The sequence below is a fragment of the Ambystoma mexicanum genome, chromosome 6q (assembly GCF_040938575.1).
Source record: "Ambystoma mexicanum isolate Mex_15411 chromosome 6q, UKY_AmexF1_1, whole genome shotgun sequence".
NCBI lineage: Eukaryota > Metazoa > Chordata > Amphibia > Caudata > Ambystomatidae > Ambystoma > Ambystoma mexicanum.
In genome coordinates, this window is record NC_090937.1 from 505,517,615 (window position 1) to 505,539,358 (window position 21,744).

Below are 21,744 nucleotides of genomic sequence, written 5' to 3' on the forward strand. Positions count from 1 at the left end.
CTCTTCTGCCAAAATGAAAGTTATATCTCCCATGGTATTTCAAAAAAGGTAGCAGGCACTCCTCTCCAGAAAGAACATGGCATGATAACCTGTTCTAAGATGAGAGTTTGCAGCACACACTTTTTGCTCACTGTACATTTCACAGATGGGAAATATCCTTTTGCATATCAGTCTTTGTCCCGCCCACATGGGCAGTCCAGCACTAAAATGCTATGGCAATTCCTGTCTGAAAAAGAGTACCAACAGCAACACCATACACGTGTTTCAGCCTTGTTGGGCCTCATCATTGAGTTCATTGCAGAATCATGATTTCCATAAATTAAATGACTGCCATCTTGTTTTTCTCTCGATGCAAGAGATATTCAAGGCTATAGCCAAGGTTATGGGAAAATGATACCCAGTAAAAAAGCTATTTGTAGGCCACAAAACATACAAATGCCATCAGGATAGAAGTGGGGGATTGGGGGCTGAGGGGTGGCTAGAAAGGACTGAGTGAAATTTGAGAGTTGGGGAGGGGACCAGTGACTGAGTTTTCAACACAAAGATTTCTGTAGCCTCAGCTATAGCGACAAATAGCTGACATCTGAAAGCAAACTGCATTGCAGAAGCAGCATGTGCTCTTGGGTGAAAGGGAGAGGGGTGGTGAGAAGGCCATCTGGGGAGTAGAGGGAGCTGGCATGGATGAGGCGGGCACATGGTGATGGCCTAGGAGGGCAGGGAAGAATTTATTTTCTGCTGTTTTGCCGATATTATATTGGACAGTCCAATGTCCTTATTGCCGTGTGCTTTCTTAGTTGTAAATATCTCATAAAACACAGCATCCACATTTTTATAAAACAGAAAAAATGAAATTAATAAAAATCACATTCATGCTGAACACTGCTATCAGAGAACCCTGGCCTTAAGGAGTTTTAGAGACAGCACTTAACCATTATGCAACAATTTTACTGTTTGGATTTTCACATATTGTATACCTAGCCTTTTATTATTGAACATGTTAAATTATCAGCTAATTATGAACTGTATGCCCCATGAAGCAGCAAGCATGTGTGCTTTAGTGGTTAAATGCTGGGCATCAAACTCTGGTAGACCAGGGCTCAAAGCTGTATGTTTTTTCTTTAACTAATTTAATTAAATTAAAAGAAACAATGCAAGTGGGAGGTGGCAAGGTTTGCTACAGTGCAGTCATGTGATATTATTTACCATAAGGGCATTTAGACATGACTGCAAAGTCAGCTACGTCCAAACAACCCTCATGCTGAGATAACAGCGCCGGAATGGCTTTCGCGCCGGAAAGGGCGTGCTGAAATGGGCGCTGTGGTGGAATGCCCATGCCAAATTGGCCCGTGCCAAAATGGTGGCACTGAAAAGGGGTGTACTGCTTCAAGAACGCTGCTTAACCAAAGTCTGTGCTCCATGGCAAATCATTTTATCTCACTGCGCATTGCCTAAAAACATTGTGAGTTCTCAAAGTTTTAAAAATCTCATAACACACGGCATGCAGCATTTAAAACCCTGAAAGTTTTGCGCTCAGAGACAATTGGTTTGCCTTTTGCTGAATTACATTTTGGTATTTGTAGTCTCAGTCAAAATGGGGGGAATGATGTCACAATTGTACACTATTGCCTAAAATACTTCTATAAGGATGTATGTGTTTCAGTGACACTATGGTATGTATACTTTTAAGTTTGCTTTATAAAGCAGAGTATTGTTGAAAGAGAGACATGAGGGTGAGGAGGGGAAATGATGAGTGGGCAAGTAAGTCATGAGTATTTGCCCAAGGAAGCTCGCAATCCTGGAAACTGGTGCAGTTATTTTCCCCTGGTTGTGGTTGCATTTCAGCTCACAAGTAAAGGACATATGTGGGGGGACAGCTTTTTCAGGGGCGGATGCAACCCCTTTGTTTTATTTGAGGTTGGTAAGGTTGCTTAAATATTTGGGTACTGGGATTTTACCGAGGTTGTCCTGTTCCTAGAGCAGACACTCACCCACAAGACAACAATCACTTATTTCATATTGGGATTGTGTTTTCCATGGAATATGTCACTACAGATTGCTGGGTTTAAAAGGTGAGTACCTTTAATACTTTGCCAGCATGTTTATTGAAAGATATCCTCTCTCGGGTTATTTTTCTGGTGGTCATTACTTTTTTTATACTTCCAATGCTATTGTGTCTTGCACACTTTCTTCTAAGGAGAAGGTCAATTTAACTGCATTTGTAAATCCCACCTTAAAATATGTGGCCACTTACTGTGTGTATACTCATGGGTGCCAACCTTTGATTTTTGCTATGGGGGCAAAAGTACCTGGGCATGTGTTATTCTTGCAGCCAATCATTTTTTACCCTTTCCTGTGCTGCTTAAATGCAGGTAATTGGGGCTGTGTGATGTATCACAACAGTCACCAAGAGACGAGCGATACAACAAGGGGCTTGAAGCAAGCTGCTTAACCAAAGTGTGTGATCCTCTGCAAATAATGTAATCACACAGGACCTTAACTAAAAACATTGGGATTTCTCAAAGTCTGCATTATTATTCATAATTTAAAAAATAAAATAGTTGCACATCTACTGTGAAATCGAGGGTGAAAAATCATTGGTGAGCCAGTCCTCCCAACCATGCAGTAACCAACCTGACCCCGCTTAGCTTCAAAATGAGGAAAAGGCCAGCTCCCTCAGGCCATGGTGCCTAATAAAGAGACAATGTTGCAAGACCACTTAGAGCAACATGGCCTGAGGGTGCTGGCCCCTTCCTCACTTCGAAGCTAAGCAGTACTGTGCATATATTCATGGGTACCAGCTTTTGGTTTTCGCTATGGGTGCAGAAAGTACCAGGGCATATGTTATTGTTGCAGCCAGTCATTTTTTCCCTGTTTCCGTGCTGCTTACATGTGGTTAGTTGGGGTTGTGCGATGTACCACAACAGTCATCAAGAGAACAGCCATAAAGGGGCTTGGAGCAAGGGACAGGACATTTTGGCATGGCCAGTTAGGTGCACGTCATTATGGCGTGATGTTTTTGCTGCAATTACTGGTTGGGCGTGCCCAGATAGACACAGCAATTTGGGGCAGCGACCTCTCAGCGCAAGGATGTTTCAGCACGAGAGGTCCCAATTGGCAGCAACCTGCAGGCACTTTGAATTTTGTAATATGGATTAAATGTTTAAAAGATGTATTTACTGCAACATTATAAAACAGGATTGGACATGTATTGCACCATTGTTGCAGAATTGAACATGTATTAAACATGAAACACATTTATTTACTGCAACATTATAAACTGCATGCAACTATCCATCAAAAACAACTTTACACCATGTACACACACACACACACACACACACACACACACTCACATCAAACGCACACACATTGCATGCACACCCTCTCAGATAACATGCACACCCTCACACCACACATTCCCCTTACACTGCACTTATATTCAAAAAGAGGACTACAGCGCCTCGGGGCAAAATTATAAAACACAAAAAATGAAATGAACAAAATCACATTTATGCTAGACGCTGCTATCAGAGAACCCTGGCTTAAGGAATTTACGACGCAGCACTTAACCATTATGCTTCAATGATGTTGTTGTTTGAATTTTCACAAGTATCATGCCTAGCCTTTTATCATTGAACACATTAAATAATTATAGGCTAATCATGAAATGTATGCTCCATGAAGCACCAAGCCATTGTGGCCTAGTGGTGAAATGCTGTGCCTTGAGCTCAGGCAGACCAGTGTTCAAGGCTGTATGTTGTTTAATTAATTTAATTTAATTAAAAGAAAAGCAACACAAGTGGGAGGTGGCAAAGATTGTTGCAGTGCAGTCATGTGATCTTATTTAGCATGAGGGCATTTAGACGTTGTGGGATGTATTGACCCACTTTTGCTCTGCTATGCTGCATCACTCTGTTATGGTGGTGCCAGAAACAGCAAAATGGCCGCAAGACCCTTGTGCGTGCAAAACCCCCTGAAAATTCCACTTTTCAATGCACAAAAAGATGGCTGCCCAATCTGCCATGCATGTTGTCAGTGGGGGAACAGAGCACTCGCTACTGAAATGTGTCACTGGGCTCCACAACAATTGAAAATGGAGTGCAGAAGGAAAAAGCAGTGCTTTGCTAAATGAAACTCCAAATCTTGCTTTAAATCACTTTTTCGAAGGGATTGGTTCCTGCAACGTATTCCACATCTATGACAGGTAATCACCACAGCTGTGCTGCTTTGGAAAATGTTCTCGGCGTCTGCGTCCTGCGTCAATGACGTCGATGCGCTGTCCTCGAGGGCCTCCGTTGAGGCAACATCACTGGATGTTATAAGTAGGATGCACGACGCCCGTAGCCTCAGTTCTGTTTTTTCCGCGAATGTGTTTGCTTCAGAGATCTCGGCGCGCCTCGGTTCTTCTGATTCGATCGGTTCTTCGAACTTGGTTTGCGAAATTAAGGCATGTCTTCTTCTTCTTCTACCGCCCAGTCGGGATTCAAGAAGTGTCAGGAATGTGGTTCCAAGATGTCACTTACGGACCTCGGCGAGGACCACGCCACCGATGGCTGTGACGAATGCCAGTATTTGACGTCAAAGGCCTTGCGGGAGCAAAAGAAGAAGCTGTCGGTAGGTAGGGTTTACAAGCCCCGAAAGTTGAAATTCACTGGGCTTTCAACCGACAATTCGAGGGGCAACTCTCCACATCATCGGCGTCAGTCCAAGGGGTCTCGGTCCCAGAGTGGTTCCCACCATTCCTCTGCCTCTTCGAGGCACTCGCAGAAGAGCCGTCATCAGTTGCCTTCCCCGTCCTAGTCCGAGGACTCCGCCAGACGGCTGGTAGCCTGTCCTACCAAGCATTCCTTTCCTGCAGAATGGGACGCATTTCGTAAGGCGATGATGGCGATTTTCAAGTCGCAGGTGTCAAGGAGTTCCCCCCTTCTCACCTGAGTTCGATCTTTGCTGGATTTCTTGATTAATGCCTTCTTGCGGACGGATCGAGTCTTGAATAAGGCTGCACGAGTCTCTTCTGACTCCAGCGTGCGTTCAAGGTTCCGGGATGCAAAGATCCAGGAATCTGGGAAATTTACAGAGTGCGCTACTAGCACACGAGTCCAGGAATCCCGAAAGGAAGAAAAAGGACTAGGAATGGGGTTGGTTGGAAAGTAGCAAGGAAAACAATACAGCGAGCTACGGAGCACACATCAGGTTGCTACTTCGCAATAGCATTGAGACGCGCGGAGCCGCGGGGGGCGTGGTCTATTAATAGAACACGCTACGTCCAAGGTGTAGAGCTAGGAAGGTGTTTCACAGTGGACGGCCATGTTGGGAGTACAAGGGAGTGTAAGCCCTGTTGAGACAAGGACCAGGAAGTCCAAAAGGGGCGTGTTCTCTAGTTCATGACAGCAGGGCTACATTCCATCTGCGCCTTCGAGAGAAGCTGACAAGGAACGCGCTAGGGCCACCGTTCACACGCATTCGGGCTCGGGCGGTCGGCGCGATCACCGGGAACCTTCGAGGTCCCGGTCGGACAAGGTGGATTGCTCTAGCCATGCCCACTCCAGGTCCCGGTCCTCAACGCACTCGAGACCGGTGGAACCTGTGAGGTCTTCTAAGAAGACGTTGACTCCATCGGCGCCATGTCCGTCGAGGGACTCTCTCGAGGCTCCGCCTCTGAGGAAGTCATCGACGCCCTCGGCGTCAAGGCCATCGAAGGACACGCACGGGGCACCACCCTCGAGGTCTGTGTCGAAGCCATCGGTGCCACGCTCGACATTCACCCCGATTTTGTCAACAACCTCGATGCCTTTTTTGGAGGCTTTACTCGAGGTACCCTGTACATCGGTGGAAACTCAGAGGAAGGCCCTGAAGAATTCGGGAAGGCCTGTATTTGAGCCTTTTTCTGTGACCTCATTCAGGGATTTATTCCAGCCTCTGGATTACATCTCTGAGGTGTATGAAGGGTCTGAGGAAGGTTTGGTTCCTGATGAGGTTCCTGATGACCTGTTATCTGGTCATAGCCAGTTGAAAGACCTGCGTCAGTCTTTGCACGATGCCAGTGGTCTTGATACCTCTCCGGAGGTTGAGTTTGGCAGGCCTGAGCCTGGTACAGATGCTGAATCTTTGTACAGGCGACTCATGTCGAGGGTGACGGAGTACTTGGGGTGGTCTGCGCCACCAGTTGAATTTCTGCAGGATGACCTGACAGATATCTTTGACCAAGGTCTGCCCACTGACCCAGTGCTGCCATTTCATATGGCTTTACAAAGAAGGGAGGCAGCAGCTTGGACTGCCCCGTAGAGTCTCCCTGCAGTGAGAAAGTTGTTACTGAAAAAATACTGGCCAGCCAGTAGCGACCCCAGCTACTTGACTACGCACCCCACTCAAGAGAGTTTGGTGGTGCAGGTGGCTATGGCCCCAGCAAAACAGGTATCGCACCCTACCATCCCTCCTGATAGGTATGACAAATGCTTTGATGGCTGGGCAAAGAAAGTGTTCTCTTCAGGGGGTATGGCTTTACAGGCAGCCAACTCTGTTTGTGCCTTAGCACGTTTCACTCACACTCTGTGGAATTGTATATCGTTGCCGGCTGAACATATTCCTGAAGGGAAGGAACGGGATGGTTTTCTTGCCCTTGTTCAAGATGGCAGGGATGCCATGTGTGAATCCGTTCAGTCGGGTCTGGACGTGGCAAACTCTGTCAGCCGGGCCATGGTGGCGAGCACCATGATGCGCAGGTTTGCGTGGTTGTGGAAGTCAGGGTTTGCTCCTGACGTAAAGCCTGGCTTCTCAACATGCCTTTTGATGGTGAACATCTTTTTGGCAGCAAGGCTGACAAGAGCCTTGAGAGGTTGCAGACCTCTAAAGCTGCAGCAAAGTCATTGAGCTCTGCAGTTTGCCAACCTCCACCTTTTCGTCCTAGGGGACAGCAATGGAGGGGAGGTTCCTTTCGGTACTACTCTTCCTTTACTAGATTGAGGGGAGCACCAGAGGTGGAAAACAAGGTACTCGAGGTGCCAAGGCCGTTCAGGCAGTTGCCTCTTTGCCCTCAGGCATTGCCGCAGACACTTCAGCTCAGTCAGGAGGCCATGTCCCATGGTACGCCGGTTGGGGAAGGCTGGCGCAGCATCTTGTAGAATGGCGTGCCATTACTTCAGATGTGTGGGTTCTGGAGAAAATTGCCCACGGCTACTGTCTTCCTTTCCGGCAGAGGCCTCATGACAATCCACCAGGGAATCTCTCTTTGAAGAGTCCGGATCCGCTCCTTGCGCAGGAAATCAAATCCCTGCAAGAGAAAGGCGCCATTGAACTGGTGCCTGTAGTGGAGAGGAACAAGGGATGGTATTCCCCATATTTTTTGAGCCCGAAAAAAAAGACGGGGGATTGAGACCCATCATGGACTTGCGTGGTTTGAACAAGCTCCACAGGAAGGACAAGTTCAAGATGGTTACTCTTTCTCAAGTCCTCCAGGCCCTTCAACTTCAGGACTGGTTGGTGTCTCTCGACCTGAAGGACACTTATTTTCATATGCCAATTCATCCCAAGCACAAGAAGTACCTGAGGTTCGCCTTTGGCGACTCGCCCTTTCAGTTTTGGGTCCTGCCATTCGGATTGACCTCCGCCCCAAGGGTCTTCACCAAGCTCATGGTGGTGGTGGCAGCGTATATCAGGAAAGGGGGGATTTACATGTACCCCTACCTGGATGATTGGTTGATCAGGGCGTGCTCTACCGAGCAAGTCCTGGATCATCGGTCGGTCACCTGCGACTCAGTTCACAAGCTGGGCTTCTCCCTCAACTTAAAGAAGTCCCACTTGACACCTACCCAACGACTCCAGTACATCAGTTCAGGGCTTGACACATCCATGGGGCAGGGTTCGCCTCACCAGGTGAGGGCTCATCACATTCTGCAGATGGTGAACAAGTTTCAACATGCCCAGTGTCTCCAGGCGTTCGAGTTCTTGAGGTTGCTCGGCCTCATGGCATCCTGTATTCTTCTGGTGCCAAAGGCTAGGTTGCGGATGAGATCTTTGCAATGGGCTCTCAAGCTCCAGTGGTCGCAGTCTTGCGGCAGGATGTCGGACCCCGTTCAGGTGCCACCCTCGGTTGCCCAGTATCTTCTGTGGTGGGATGTCGAAGGCAATCTGATGAAGGGGGCTTCATTTTGGCTACCCTGGCCGGAGGTGACTATTGTGATGGACGCATCCCTCACGGGATGGGGAGCTCATGCCAACGAGTTGATAGTCAGCGATCGTTGGTCTCCATCAGAGTCCAGACCCCATATCAATCTGTTGGAGCTGAGGGCCTTCGGGCTAGCCCTGAAGGCTTTTCTGCCATCTGTGAGAGGAAAGAATGTCCTGATTCTGACGGACAATACAGTGGCCATGCAGTACCTCAACAAAAAGGGGGCATGGTCTCTCCCTCTGTGCAGATAGGCGATGCAGCTCTGGTTCTGGACCATCCAGCAGGAAATTTCGATCTCGGCAGTTCATCTGGCCGGAGACGAAAACGTGGCGGCAGATGCTCTGAGCAGGCAGAGCACGGTCTCTCACGAGTGGGAGCTGGCTCAGGAGATTCTCTTGGAGATCTTTGCCCTTTGGGGGACTCCACAAGTGGCTCTCTTCACCACCAGTGTCAACCGGAAGTGCGAAAGATTCTGCTCACAGGAATTTCCTCCAAGAGGAGCCTTAGGGGACGTGTTCATAGTGGAGTGGTCCTTCCCACTGCTGTACGCGTTTCCTCCAGTCCCTGTCATTCCGCAAGTGCTGCGGAGGTTCGGTCCCCGGATGATCCTCATTGCTCCAGCATGGTCCAGGAGAACGTGGTACCCGGACCTTCTCGACTTGTCCATCTGCCCTCCACGCTGTCTTCGCTATTGAGACAATCTGCTCTCACTGGAGGGGGGGCAGGTTCTCCATCCAGAGGTCAAGTATCTCAACCTTCATGCTTGGCTTCTAAAAGGTTGAGGTATAAGGATTGGGACCTCCCTGAAGACAGGGGTGTTGCTTTCGGCCAGAAGGCCAGCAACAAAGTCCCTGTACCTTTGCCATTGGCGAAAGTTCTGAGACTGGTGCAGGGTTAAGAATGTGGATCCTTTTTCATGCGCCATTCCTGTTGTTCTGTCTTTTTTGCTTTCGTTAGCCCACAAGGGCCTGCAGGTGGGTACCATTAAAGGTTACCTGGTGGCACTGTACATATTTAAGCGCTCGTCTGAGGAGTGTTCTTATTTTAAAATTCCTTTTGATTTTTCAGTTTCTCAAAGGGCTCACTAATGTGTTCCCACCATTACCTTTCCAGGTGCCCAGTTCGGATTTGGAACTGGTTCGAAAATTCCTCATCAGAGCTCCGTTTATGCCTTTTCATTCTTGCCCTTTGAGACTGTTGACACTTAAAATTGTATTTTTAGTTGTGGTTATTTCCGCTCGCGGAGTGAGTGAGTTGCAGGCACTATCCGCTAAGACTCCCTTCACGGTGTTCTATAAGGACAGGGTTGTCCTTAGGGTTTGTCCTTCTTTTCTTCAGAAGGTTGTGTCGGAGTTTCATTTAAGCCAGAAGGTCATTCTTCTGGCGTTCTATCCTCCTCCGCATCCTGGTAAAGAAGAGGAGAGGATCCATAGGTTGGATCCTAGGAGAGGTTTAAGTTTCTACATCTCACGCATGTCCTGGGTCAGAGTGGACTATCAGCTCTTTGTAGGATATGCTGGAAGGTGTTTGGGCCAAACTGTTAGTAAACAGACCTTGTCCAGATGTATTATTTGACCATCTCAGAATGCTACCGTCTGGCGGGTAAGGCTTACGGGCCCATTCTACTAGGGGTGTGGCTGCCTCTACTGCCCTGCAGAGGGGTGTTCCCATTCGTAACATTTGTGAAGCAGCCACATGGGCCTTTGTCCATACTTTTGTAAAACACTACTCCTTGGATTCTATCCATGGGCAGGATTTGGCCTTTGGCAAGGCGGTCCTCTATTCTGCAATTTAATTGGGCATTCTAAAATTCTAAATTATTTTCCCACCTCCTGACGTTGGTACTGCTTTGGCAGTCTGTCGTGGGTGTGGAATACGTTGAAGGAACCAATCCCTTCGAAGATCAAGTTACTTTCTCCTGGTAACGTTCTTTCGATGGGATGTTCCGACGACTTATTCCACATCACTCCCTCCCTACCCGCCCCTCTACAGAATTTCTTATGCGATTGCAGCTTTTGTTTCCGCAAGGCTTTCTGTAGTCATTCTGGCAGAAGATTGGTGCCACACGTTCTGGAAAAAAACTACAACTGAGGCTACTGGCGTTGTGCATCCTACTTATAACATCCGGTGATGTCAGCTCGACGGAGGCCATCGAGGACAGCATATCGACCTCATCGACGCAGGATGCAGACGGCGAGAACATTTTCCGAAGCAGCACAGCTGTGGTGATTACCTGTCATAGATGTGGAATACGTCCTCGGAACATCCCATCGAAAGAACGTTACCAGGTAAGAAAGTAACATGTTCTTCTTTGCTGCTGAAACTTCAGAAGGCCGATGCAGAACACCTTTCAAATATTCAAAATTCTTGCTGGGTGATACAATTCAATTAGTTTAAGAATTCATTGTGAACTTACAAGGTCCTGAAAGGCTGAGAGCATAAAGAGATTTCCACAGCAAAATTGGCCTGTCTGTGGATCTGTAATAAAATCTCTGTGCAGCAGAGGGCTGCTGTGATGACAGCTGTCAGGGGCCTGCCTGATTACATTTTAAAATGTATAAACTGAAAGTCAATTGTTTGCAATCTAAGAGGCAGTTACCGATTACTAAGGCATGCTTACTAAGTGGACTTTAGGCATTTTACTGAACTGATCTCACATACTACCAGATCTTTATAGTCCACACTTTCCTCATTTCCTGTCTATATTCATGACACCTTTTTGTAATTATACTGTCAAAATCTACTATTGTAAATATGCTTATTGACATTGTATAACTTCATTGCAACTGTAAATGCATTCTTATGTACAACCAAGCTGTGAGTAATCTTGTGCAATGCACCCTAATACCTTTGGGTCTGGCGTGCAATACAAACAATAAACAAACAAACAAACAAACTGATAGTAACCCATATTGTAATTGTTTTGATCCCATGCTTTAAAATCTTGAAAGAGAATTCTAGCTGTTATTTGATACAACAAGTTTGTTTTGTGGTAAGGAAAAGTCAACAGAGTTAACAATTAAATTAAACCTGGCTGAAGCTGCCAAACTGGAATAGCAGGTTTTTCTCACAGAAGGAAGGTCTTTCCCCCAGCAGGAAATCATGCAGAGGCGTTAATTACAGGGTAGGAAAGAACCTGGTCTACAGTGGGAAAAAGAACAATGACAAGCTGCAGATCCGGAAATTCGAAGTGTGAAGACAGTCGTAAATGGCCTCTGCAAGGAACAAACATGGGGCATGGCTCCTGGGCTTCCAGTGAGAGACCAAGGGGTGGAGCCAAGCGACCATTTGTTGCTTAACATGGACAAAGAACACATTTTAAAAAGACTGATAACTGACTATTTAAAATTGTGAAAAATATCAAAATAACAGAGTTGTTAATGTAATTTCTGGCTGCACCGGGGTGAAGAGGCGCCAGAACTGTGAGACATGTTCTGGACAGCAATGGCAAGAAATTTGATTATATGCAAAATGTATGTCCGCCAGAATTGTGAAACTTTATACACTCATTCCCATGTTAAACACGCACACTTGTAGAAATTTGCTTAAAAATGACATTGTGTTCATAGTGAAAAGGGCAACATTCTGTGGAAAGCGGAGACAAGATCTCACAGCTATGGGGATTTGAGGAATAGCTGCTATGTAAAATATGTAATTTGTATATGTGATTTTTATAGAGGATGCACATGTGTAAATATGTATCGTGCCAAAAGTAGACTTTGTGTTCCAGGGGTTAGGGGTGGATTCTCAGCCTCATAAAATTGCACCATAAAGATGACACCCCATTTCTCTCCTCCTATCAAGGCAGAGAGTAGACTCTGACCCAATCACCTTCCAAAGGGGCAAGCTTGGCTAAACCGGTCCACACACCACCTTTATGATGTCATGTCATAGCATAAATAGAGACAGCCCACCACACATAAAGACAGACAGATTCACTCACTCTCCTGATGCTGGAGGAGCACCATGCACCTGAAATCTACATCTTCCTTTCTCCAGACTCCAGAAACTTGGCAAAGCAAAAGGCCTATTGCATAGCTGAACCATTTTCAGCTAGGCCTCAAATTCTAGAACAGAACCCAACAAGCCTAAGGGGAAGCATCATAATACAGCCGGGCTGTGCTGTTACTGCTTGCCTGCTAATTAGAAATAGCCTCAGAACCAAGAAGGGCAGATCCAGTCCTGTGCCGTGCTGTGACGAGAACGCGCCTTGCTGACCCTGTCCAGTCCGATGTGCCGTGCGGTCTTTCCTAAACCAGATCCAGTGCCCTGACCAGAACTGACGATCCCATTTAAAAACATATCCTGTGAGTATAAAAAGAAAGAATTGTGTCACTAGCATATGTACTTTGCATAGTCTTATCCTTATCTTAGACCCATCCTATCTTGTATTCAGAACCTGTATTGTTAGGAGTATCTTTGCATTGTCTGAATCCGTTCCCCAACCCATCCTATCTTTCCTCCAGAACCAGTATTGTTAAAACTATCTCTGCGCTGATCCTTTTCTCATCTGAAGAAGGCAAGTTTCTTTAGCAGGCAGTCACCCTGATCAAGTGACTGTGTTCCTGTGTGGTATTCATTTTGTTCATAGTCATCCTCTAGTGTAAGAAACCCATTTGTCATTTTTAAAAGTGCGCTCTTGTTTTCCATTCTCGCGCCTATCTTGAAAAACGACCTCTACTAAAACGTCTGTAACTCCCTCAGTTTTTGTGATAGAAACAAAACTCCTGCTTGTAGATAACATCCACAGCTTTCCATCGCACCTAAAACCATTCCAAATCAATGCGATTCTCCCATTATCGTGAATATCGCGCAGTGAAAAGTTTGCCGCAATTTTTCGTTTTGGGAAATTTTTACACGTGTAAAACAGCTTTTAATTGCTTCGGACTTACATTTTGAGATTTCAAATGTTTTCTTTGGATTAAATCATTGCTTGTGTTTGTGTGCAGCTATCCAAAGCTGCTCCATAAGAATGTATAACAATTTCAGCAATCATGACCAAATTCGGTGTCTTTGCCCAGTCCATTCTAAAGATAACTTTAAAAGCCATACTGACAGTTTGACAGTCAATTCCGTTTTTCTCTTGTGTTTGAAAAGGGGAAAGTGGGATTGATATTCTGTTTGAATTCTGCCATTCCTGAATACCTGCTCTCTCCTCCTATCTCTTTACATTGCCTATTGAGGGTTAAGGAGGATGCAGGGGGAAGCTCTAGCCACAGTGCTATCTGATCTGAACCAACACAAAAGTATTATTTTCTGTGCTGAATTGTTTTTGCTCACTACTTACTCCTCGTGTGTTAAAGAGATCTTTCAGTGTGACATCACCCCATTGGTGATTGTTGTGTACCTATTAAAACACATTGTGATAAAATTTGTAATATATAAATAAATATTTACCTTTGCAAACCAGCCTGATTCATGGTTCAGTGTGACCGGGAGTGGGGGGGGGGTGTTCCAGGAGAAGGGCGTGATATGAGTGGTATATCGTTTAGAATAATGAACTTTTAGACAAAAATAAATAAGGCTTTCAGTTGTGCACTACATGCTAGGCGTTGACTTAAGTGTGTGCCGTATTGAAATCACTTACAACGTGGCTGCAATGTCAGCTACGTCCAAACATCCCTTGCACAAAAATAACGGCAGCGGAATGGCTGTCACGTCGAAAAGGGTGTGCCGAAATGGGTGCTGAGGCGGAATGGGCGTGCCAAATCAGCCCGCACCAAAATGTTAAGTGTGTGCTCCATGGCAAATAATCTCCCTGCGCATTGCCTAAAAACATTGCAAGTTCTCTAAGCCTGCGATACGAAGGACATGGCTAGTGGTCTGGTAGCGTTTTAAAATGGACAGTGGCGCAAAGTTACGGTGGCTTTAGCTGAATTTCAGGGGTTTTGTTGCATTATGTTCTCGCCTTAACATCCCTGCAACTAACATTTTTCCCAAGAATTTCAAAGGTTTGATACAAAGTATTGCTCACCTTAACGTCCCTGCAATGAAAGTGATTTCCTTGAATAAGTATATACGTAAAGTTAAGCACCTTCCTGGCATACCCAAAAGAGAATGTGGACCAGAAATGGAGGTTGCAGAGCCCATTATTATGCGCCCCACCTTTGAATTTGATTCTGACCTGAAGTTACTTGTAGTGTTATTCTGTTGTGTACACATCTGAGTGTACTGTATTCTGTTGGTATTTATTTGTTTGTATTGATTGCCCAGGTCCAATATCTCGTCAAGCGGTATTTCGCTGTGTCTTTCTATCGAAATGTATTCAAGCAGGATATAAATATGGGACTTCAGTGGATGCATTCAGTACACATAACATGTCACACCTGCACAGTCGAAGCATGCGACATAAAAGCACTTTCAAGTGCAAAGGTTTTCAGGTACTCCTCATTCCCATAATGCTTCTATGCTTGTCAATTAGATACACCTCTTCGAAACCCTCATTAAACGTGTGTCATGTGATTTTGGTTTGGTTCTCCCTGCCAGGGTTAGCAGTATTATTTATATTCTTGGGTTGTGTGTAAACAAATAGAAAACAGTTAAACCAATGTTTGTTTATACATATACGCAAAGTTCTTCATTCCTGTAAATGTGTATAAGAACAACACCAATGAGTTTGGAAGTGGCTCAAAAGTGGACGAGGGCCTCCAATTAGTGCAGTGCCTATTTTAGGGAGTGTGCTAAGAGATAAAATAAAAGTGACTGTAGCATGCGTTCTAGGGTGCTGCATGTGAAGTGTTATGCTCTATTAATAATGCCACTATAAAAACTGATTTTGTGTAAGGGACAGATAGTGACATATGCCCTCCGTCGGTGGCTTCCTTTCATGTTAAGCCACCTATTCCACACCTCAAAACACAATTTAACATCCTTAAATGCCCTCCCCTACTCGTTCACACCAGATGGCAGAGGAGTCTAATGTTCAGTACTGTTCAAGCTATCTGTAAAGGTTACTTTGTGATGCCTTTGAACACCATCCTTAAGGATTTTCAAAGGACTGTGTGTCTAGAAACAGATTGTGTGGCTCTTAAAAAACATGTGCACCTTTCAACTGGGAATGAATTCGATCTTTGTCTATAGCGGCTCATTTGTATCATAAAGGCCTCCGTGATCTACTTCCACCTGACCCAGAAATAGTATTTTATTAATGCTGCAGGTATTGAAAATGGTTGCTATGTAACCTGTATCATAATAGCTATGTTATGTGGCATCTCCGTCTCTTTCCCTGACAGTGTCAGAGAGTCCATTTCGAACTCGTGCAGCTCTCTTTTTCTAGACACTCGTTAAAACCATTTCCCAACTGATACCATTGCTATGAATCCCATAGAAGCAACGATGCACACGTCACATATCATCATTCATTAACATTTCCCCAGCTGGGTCAAAAACTTGTGCATGGGCAGGAACGTTTTTCTCTAATGTCACACCATATAGAGGGCCTCCTCAGGAAACTGGTGGTATTCCGGCAGTAATACCACCAGCGCAAATAGTGTTACCACTACTCGGTCCAGCGCTATTAGTGCCGGACCACGAGTAACGATTGGAAGGTATTGCCCATTTCCCATAGGACCCAATAGGGTTGGAGGCGTTATAACTGCTGGCGGTAATAGCACCGAAAAGGGACGAAAACAGGTGATACGTGCACATTTTTACCTCCAGCTTTTTGCTGGAGGTAAAACTCCACGATATAGCTCAACTCCTGATTGGGCCAGCCCTTAAATGCAGCAGTAATAGCGTTACTGCCACATTTAAGGGCTACGGCCTAATTCGTGATGAGGCCCAGAGAGTGCAGTGGTGGTGTTAGTGTCTCTTTAGGACTAATGATGGGGGGATTTATTATCAGACCAGAAATGACTTACTTAGCCAAAGTGCCTCCTATTTGGGCAAATGGGGCACTGCATACTGGCCAATATTACAAATGTTGACGACCAGTACAGTGTTCAAGAAAATATACTAAATTTCATCTTGGGGGCACCCTCACTAGCGTAGGGAGAAACGGACAGTGGGAAACGTGACCTTCAATATAGCCAGAAGTCAGTATGTGAATCCCTTTTCAATCGTACCTGAATTGGATGCGGTGCTGTCACTGGTTTCCTTCATTCCTCTATAAACTCTCACCTCGTGAATCCATCTCCAGTGCATTCTAACACACACACACACACACACACACACACACATTCACACATTCACACACATTCACACATTCACACACACACACACATTCACACACACACACACACATTCACACACACACACATACACACACATACACACACATTCACACACACACGCACACACACACATTCACTTCTTAGTGAAAATGATACCCAAGGTCGTTCCAATATCTGATCATGTCATAACTCTTGCAAAGTCATACTCAGCTTTCAGTTAATTAATATTGCCATAACCAGAGCATCAAGTGCGTGACATAACTGTTTCCTCCTTTATTGTTTTGTTTCCTCTTTGCAGCAATGCCAACTATGTCATCATTGAAGACATCAATTACAATGTAACACTTGTATGCATTATCTTATCTGAATAAAGTATTTTTGAATTACAGTCAAATCATGATAGACTTTGTTTAAACCGTTTGGGGACTGTTTGACTCTATTGTCATCTTGGGGTAGTGGTGTATGCAAAGGGGGCCCTTGCTGCAACCTTTTCCTCTGTGATGGCCAGGAACAATTCTGTATATTTTTGCAACCAGATGTTAAATAGTTATAGGTACTTATGACGCTTTATTTTGTAGTGCACTGTAATTTCTTTATAAACTATGATAAAGAATATTTTTATTTCACAGTAGACGTCACGTCACAATCCGCGTGTACTAAGAAAGTTATATTTCAATGTGCTTGTAATAGCTTCAAGTAGAGACGTGCAATATCATGTGCAGCGCTACACCAGCAACCCCTGTCTCTGCTGTGTCACAGGCACCCATAGCAAGAGGTGTGGCAGCACAGTGCAAACTTCTTAAGTCTGCTGCCACAACAGAAGTGTTCATGATTTCCTTCAGATCGATAGCAAGCTTAACGTACAGTGGAGGGCCAACTTAATATTCCTCAAGAGCAAAGGGATCAAAACTGTGCTGCATTGCAGAAGGATTATAGTACCACGTTTAGTGTGATTGCCAATATCATGACGTGGTAGGAATAAGTAAATGCATTGTTCTATGTGTGGGGTCCCCAACCGTTATGTTACCAAGAGCTACTTTTATTTAATGGCCAATAGAAAGGGAGCAACTAGTCAAAATCTACATGGGTGGCGATGACCATTAGTTTGAGAATGTGTACAAAGATTTATTTGGGCAGTTTATTTTATCTTTATATAAAAAGAAAGAATAACATAGGCTTTTACCACAATATTAATAACTTCAAAAACATCTTAATTCCATTATTTCTATTAGTAGCCGTCTCCCAAAAATTGTGAAGCATAGAATGTAGGAAACCAATCGAGACAATTTGAATGCTGGCATGACAAGCTCAGCAACCTGGTGTGCAGTTTGAAACAGCAACAGCAGTAAGATGCTGTCGGACAGCATCAAAGTTTTGAAAGTTCATGTCTGAAAAAATGGCAGATTGGCAGAGATGGTGTGGATACCCTGCTTGTTATAGTGTCTGCAACTAACTGCATACCTGACATGGCAGATATAAATTCAGGGCAGTTTAAAAATGTTTTACAACAGACTAAGCACCCTTTACAATTGCACCATCTGTCAAAGTGCCTTTGTTTTTCATTAAATAATTAGCAACTTTGAGGGACGCCTCTGTAACAGCATGTGTATTGCATAATTTAATGAACCTACTTTTTACGATCACAAACAGCTTCCTTTGGGTAGTCTATCTTCATAATTGGTGCATATTATTGCAAAATACCATTCAACGTTACTCTTTATCTCACTGTAACTCGAACACTGTAGATCAAAGATGGTTCTTTTCTTTTTTACATTGTAAGAAAAAACAACTGTTTCCCACTCTGGGTGGAAATGGACCATACTTTGCCTTTGTTGCATGGTGAGCCTTCACCTGCATCCAGTATTTCAACAAGGGTTTGTTGCAGTACATACAGAGGACTGTTGTCTTCCAAAGATATGGTTCAACAGCCTCTTTTATTGCTTGCAAGGTAACTGGTGGGATTTTGTGTCCCACAGACGCAGGCTGTGTGGTGACAGTTTTGGTTGGGGAAGATGAGGTGGAGGAAGACAGACTATAACTTAATAAGAAAGGAATAGCCATTCTGAGAGCATTGCAGTGGCTGGATTGGATGTAGCCAATCCAAATGATGCTAAAAGGTGGGAAATGGCAGAGTTTTAAGCTGAATCCTTAGGTATCCCAATCCCCCCTGACATCTTGTTACCAACATTATAAACACAACCCCTTGTAGGGACTTTTCATCAAAATGAATTTCATATGTGATGTCTTCAGTAATTGATCAATGACATTTGTGATGTCATCTTTGATGTCCTGGGTGTTAGTGTTAGCAGTCTGTGGTGGTAGCGCGAGTTATGGTTGCTTAGCTTACCATAACTGGCAAATTTCTGAGGTTTTTCAGTTTTGCTTGTAAACATAACACCCCTTTAAGAAGGTTTTTCAGTGAATATATGTATGTGCAGGTATTCTGGATATTGAAAATAAATAATTCTAGGTTTTGAAACCCTTCTTTGATCAGTAACAGCAGGGGCAGCTCTAGCAATTTCCTGCCTGCCAATGAGACCCTCACCCTCATTGAAAGAGATAGAAACATAGAGTAAAATGGACAGAAAGAGAGAAGACTGAGAAAGTATGAGAGATGGAGAGAGTTAGAGAGAGGGGAGCGAGGGAGTGAGTTAACGAGAGAGAGGGAGCACTAGATTGGTGTATGAAACACTTGCTAGAACTAATACTTGTATAATTACTTCTCCCCGGCAAACTTGCATTAGGCCCAGCCAAAGCTCCATCTTCGGGTCTCTTCTTTAAACTTCAGTGGTTCCTTTCCTACTCGCTGGTAACTTGCACATGCTAGCTGCTCCCTCACAGCCACCCTGCTTTACCACATGCGCAGGATGTCTCGCTTCTTCCATCTCCAAAATGAAAAGTGCCAGCATATCTTCTCTAGTAGGGCAGGGATACATGAAGCAGGCTGAAAACACAACTACAGTCACCTAATTTAACGTTTTTCTTCATAAAATGCCATTTTATGTTTGGGGATTTTTCCGTGAAGACAAAGAATATACTATTTGTTAAATATCAATAACTATTTGACCTATATTTGTTTCCTTTTCCGAAATTGATGCTTTCACTTTTATGTTTAGAGCTTCTGGCGCATAAAAAGCATTTGTGTAGAGTTACTAGTGTTGAGGGTCATTTTATTCGCAAAGTAGCCTTGTTTTTTCATATGTGTGTATTTTAAGAGGTCTTTGTGGTATATGTTAAAGGATGGATTCTCCTCGTATTTTCCGCTTTTCTGTTATATTATAGCTATATTTCAAGACATGAAGCCAACCTCTTTTGCTCCAATGTACCCTCAAATATCCATCTATTTCAATGAACGTGAACGCGTGTTTTTATTATTCAATACTCGTCTGACTATGCACTCTCAACATTGTGTTTCCTGCAGACCAGCCAGTACAGCAGTGATATCTCTGGCGTTTGGGCAGTACATTCTAGAACCGTTTTTTGTGCACTGCGAAATCCCAGCTCTTTCAGTCAAGCTTGTGACAGCAGTTGGCATCTGTAAGTATCCTACTGCATATTCACAAAAAGAACTCGTCTCTGTATCTCATTTGTTTGATTTCAGAAATTGTTGCAAGTAATCAGGATGGACTTATTGGGATATACCCACACAAATTGGGTATCGAAAACCCTGGAAAATCGGGCATTTTTGGGCTCCCCAATTTGAAGGACTAATGTGCTGCTTCTTTTCAGCTTACGTCCACTTGTAGACTAACTCTCCCTAATTCTTGCTATGAAGGTGGTATACATGCATGCGGCTGGAGAATGAGGCTGGGGGAGGAGCCATTCAAAGGGATGCAATAGGCAGATTGGCCGTTACACAGCATCCAAGCTTACAGTGCCGGACGCCTGCTGGTATTGGGCTGCCTCGCTGCATGTGCTCATTACCACCATACAGAGCTGGTTTAGCAATGCGTGTGCATGTTTTCTTTTTCAGATTGTGTACTCCCGAGGGGTAAAGCATTCACAATGATGTGCATGGATTGAAATGTATTCGTTTATAAATAAAGCGAGTAATGAAGTTGGAATGATCTCTTTATTACAAAGTGGGAATGAGGTGCTGTAAACATGCACAATCTTCGACCCTTAAATATTTACCATGAGATATTACTACGTATGTTGAGAGTTGTTAAGTTTCCATGTCTGATTAATTGGCTAATTCAGTTCTGGTTTTTGCTTTACATTCTGAGACTTGTATTGCTTTATTTACAATTGTGTCGGGATGCAAATTGAGAAGCGGGATGGATGGGCTACCTACCCACACCTGAGCTGCTGGGCCTCCACTGCGCTGCACATCTCATTCCCATATGCCTGCGGGAATAAAATGGAGTTACCATTGTTTTCTAAAATAAATATGCTGCATGAATACATTGGTTTGAGAGAAAAGGCTTACTTCATGCCAGATGTGTTAGGGCCTCACTACAGTATTGGAGCGTATTGTTATTAAATATGACTCCCAGTTATTCCCAAGAAGGCCAGAGCATTTTGAAAACTGAACCCACATTCAGCAATAACACCTGCTCAGTTGTAAAGGTAATGGTATTTCTGGTACATTCCAGAATTACCACTGGCTGTAATTTAAGTGTTGTATTTTTTTCTATCAATTTCCAGCCTCCTATTGATGGTGGTAACGAGTAGTGTATAGTAGTGGCTCATACATCTAGTGTAAATAAAAGGTTCAGTGCACAAAATGGTCACTTCTTTTTGTTAATTCTTTATATGTGAAGGTGATGAGAAGGCAGGCATCAGATATGCACACTGTCCCATCCCCTTCCAGTGTCCCAAAGACAGCCTTTTTATACTGTACTTAAGAGAAACACATGTGCCTATTTTCCCCTCAGTAGTTGAACTAAAACAGTTGTTATAACAGTGACATATATAGTGGCCATAGCTGCAGCATAATGCACGATGTACAGTGGCAATAATGATGTATAATGTGTGCATCCTTGTCATGAGAGTGTTTTACAATGGGAATGATGGAATATACTGTCGGCACAGGCATCATTAAAGTGATTTACTTTGGGAATGCTGGAATACTCTATGGGTCCAACATCATGACAATCTTCTACAGCTGCAATGATGGCAGGGGCATCATGACTATGCTGTAAAATGCTCCTGCTTAGTCTCGGTGACCTGGTGTCTATTTGATTTGTTTTCATCTGTTACTCTACTGAAGCAATTGCAAATTGTATGGGACTTTATCCAGTTTTCTTAAAATGTGTGCTATAAAATACACAATTTCAACACATTATTAAAATAAACCTATTGCAGAATCCATCCACCCCACTCCCGCCTTCATTAATAAGGGGTCATTTGTGGTAATTCAGAGGAAATGTTCATGTCATCAACTGAAAATAATCACCCGATACC

General features: G+C 44.2%; 1 protein-coding gene across 1 annotated transcript in view; it reads left to right on the plus strand.

Annotated features, from left to right (window-relative positions):
* Nucleotides 1-21,744, plus strand: part of SLC7A11 (solute carrier family 7 member 11) — a 1,087,616-nt gene that overhangs the window by 213,978 nt on the left and 851,894 nt on the right. Inside the window, exon 3 of the mRNA XM_069631050.1 lies at nt 19,760-19,875. Coding sequence (XP_069487151.1) covers nt 19,760-19,875 — 116 coding nt within the window. The remainder of the gene's footprint in view (nt 1-19,759; nt 19,876-21,744) is intronic.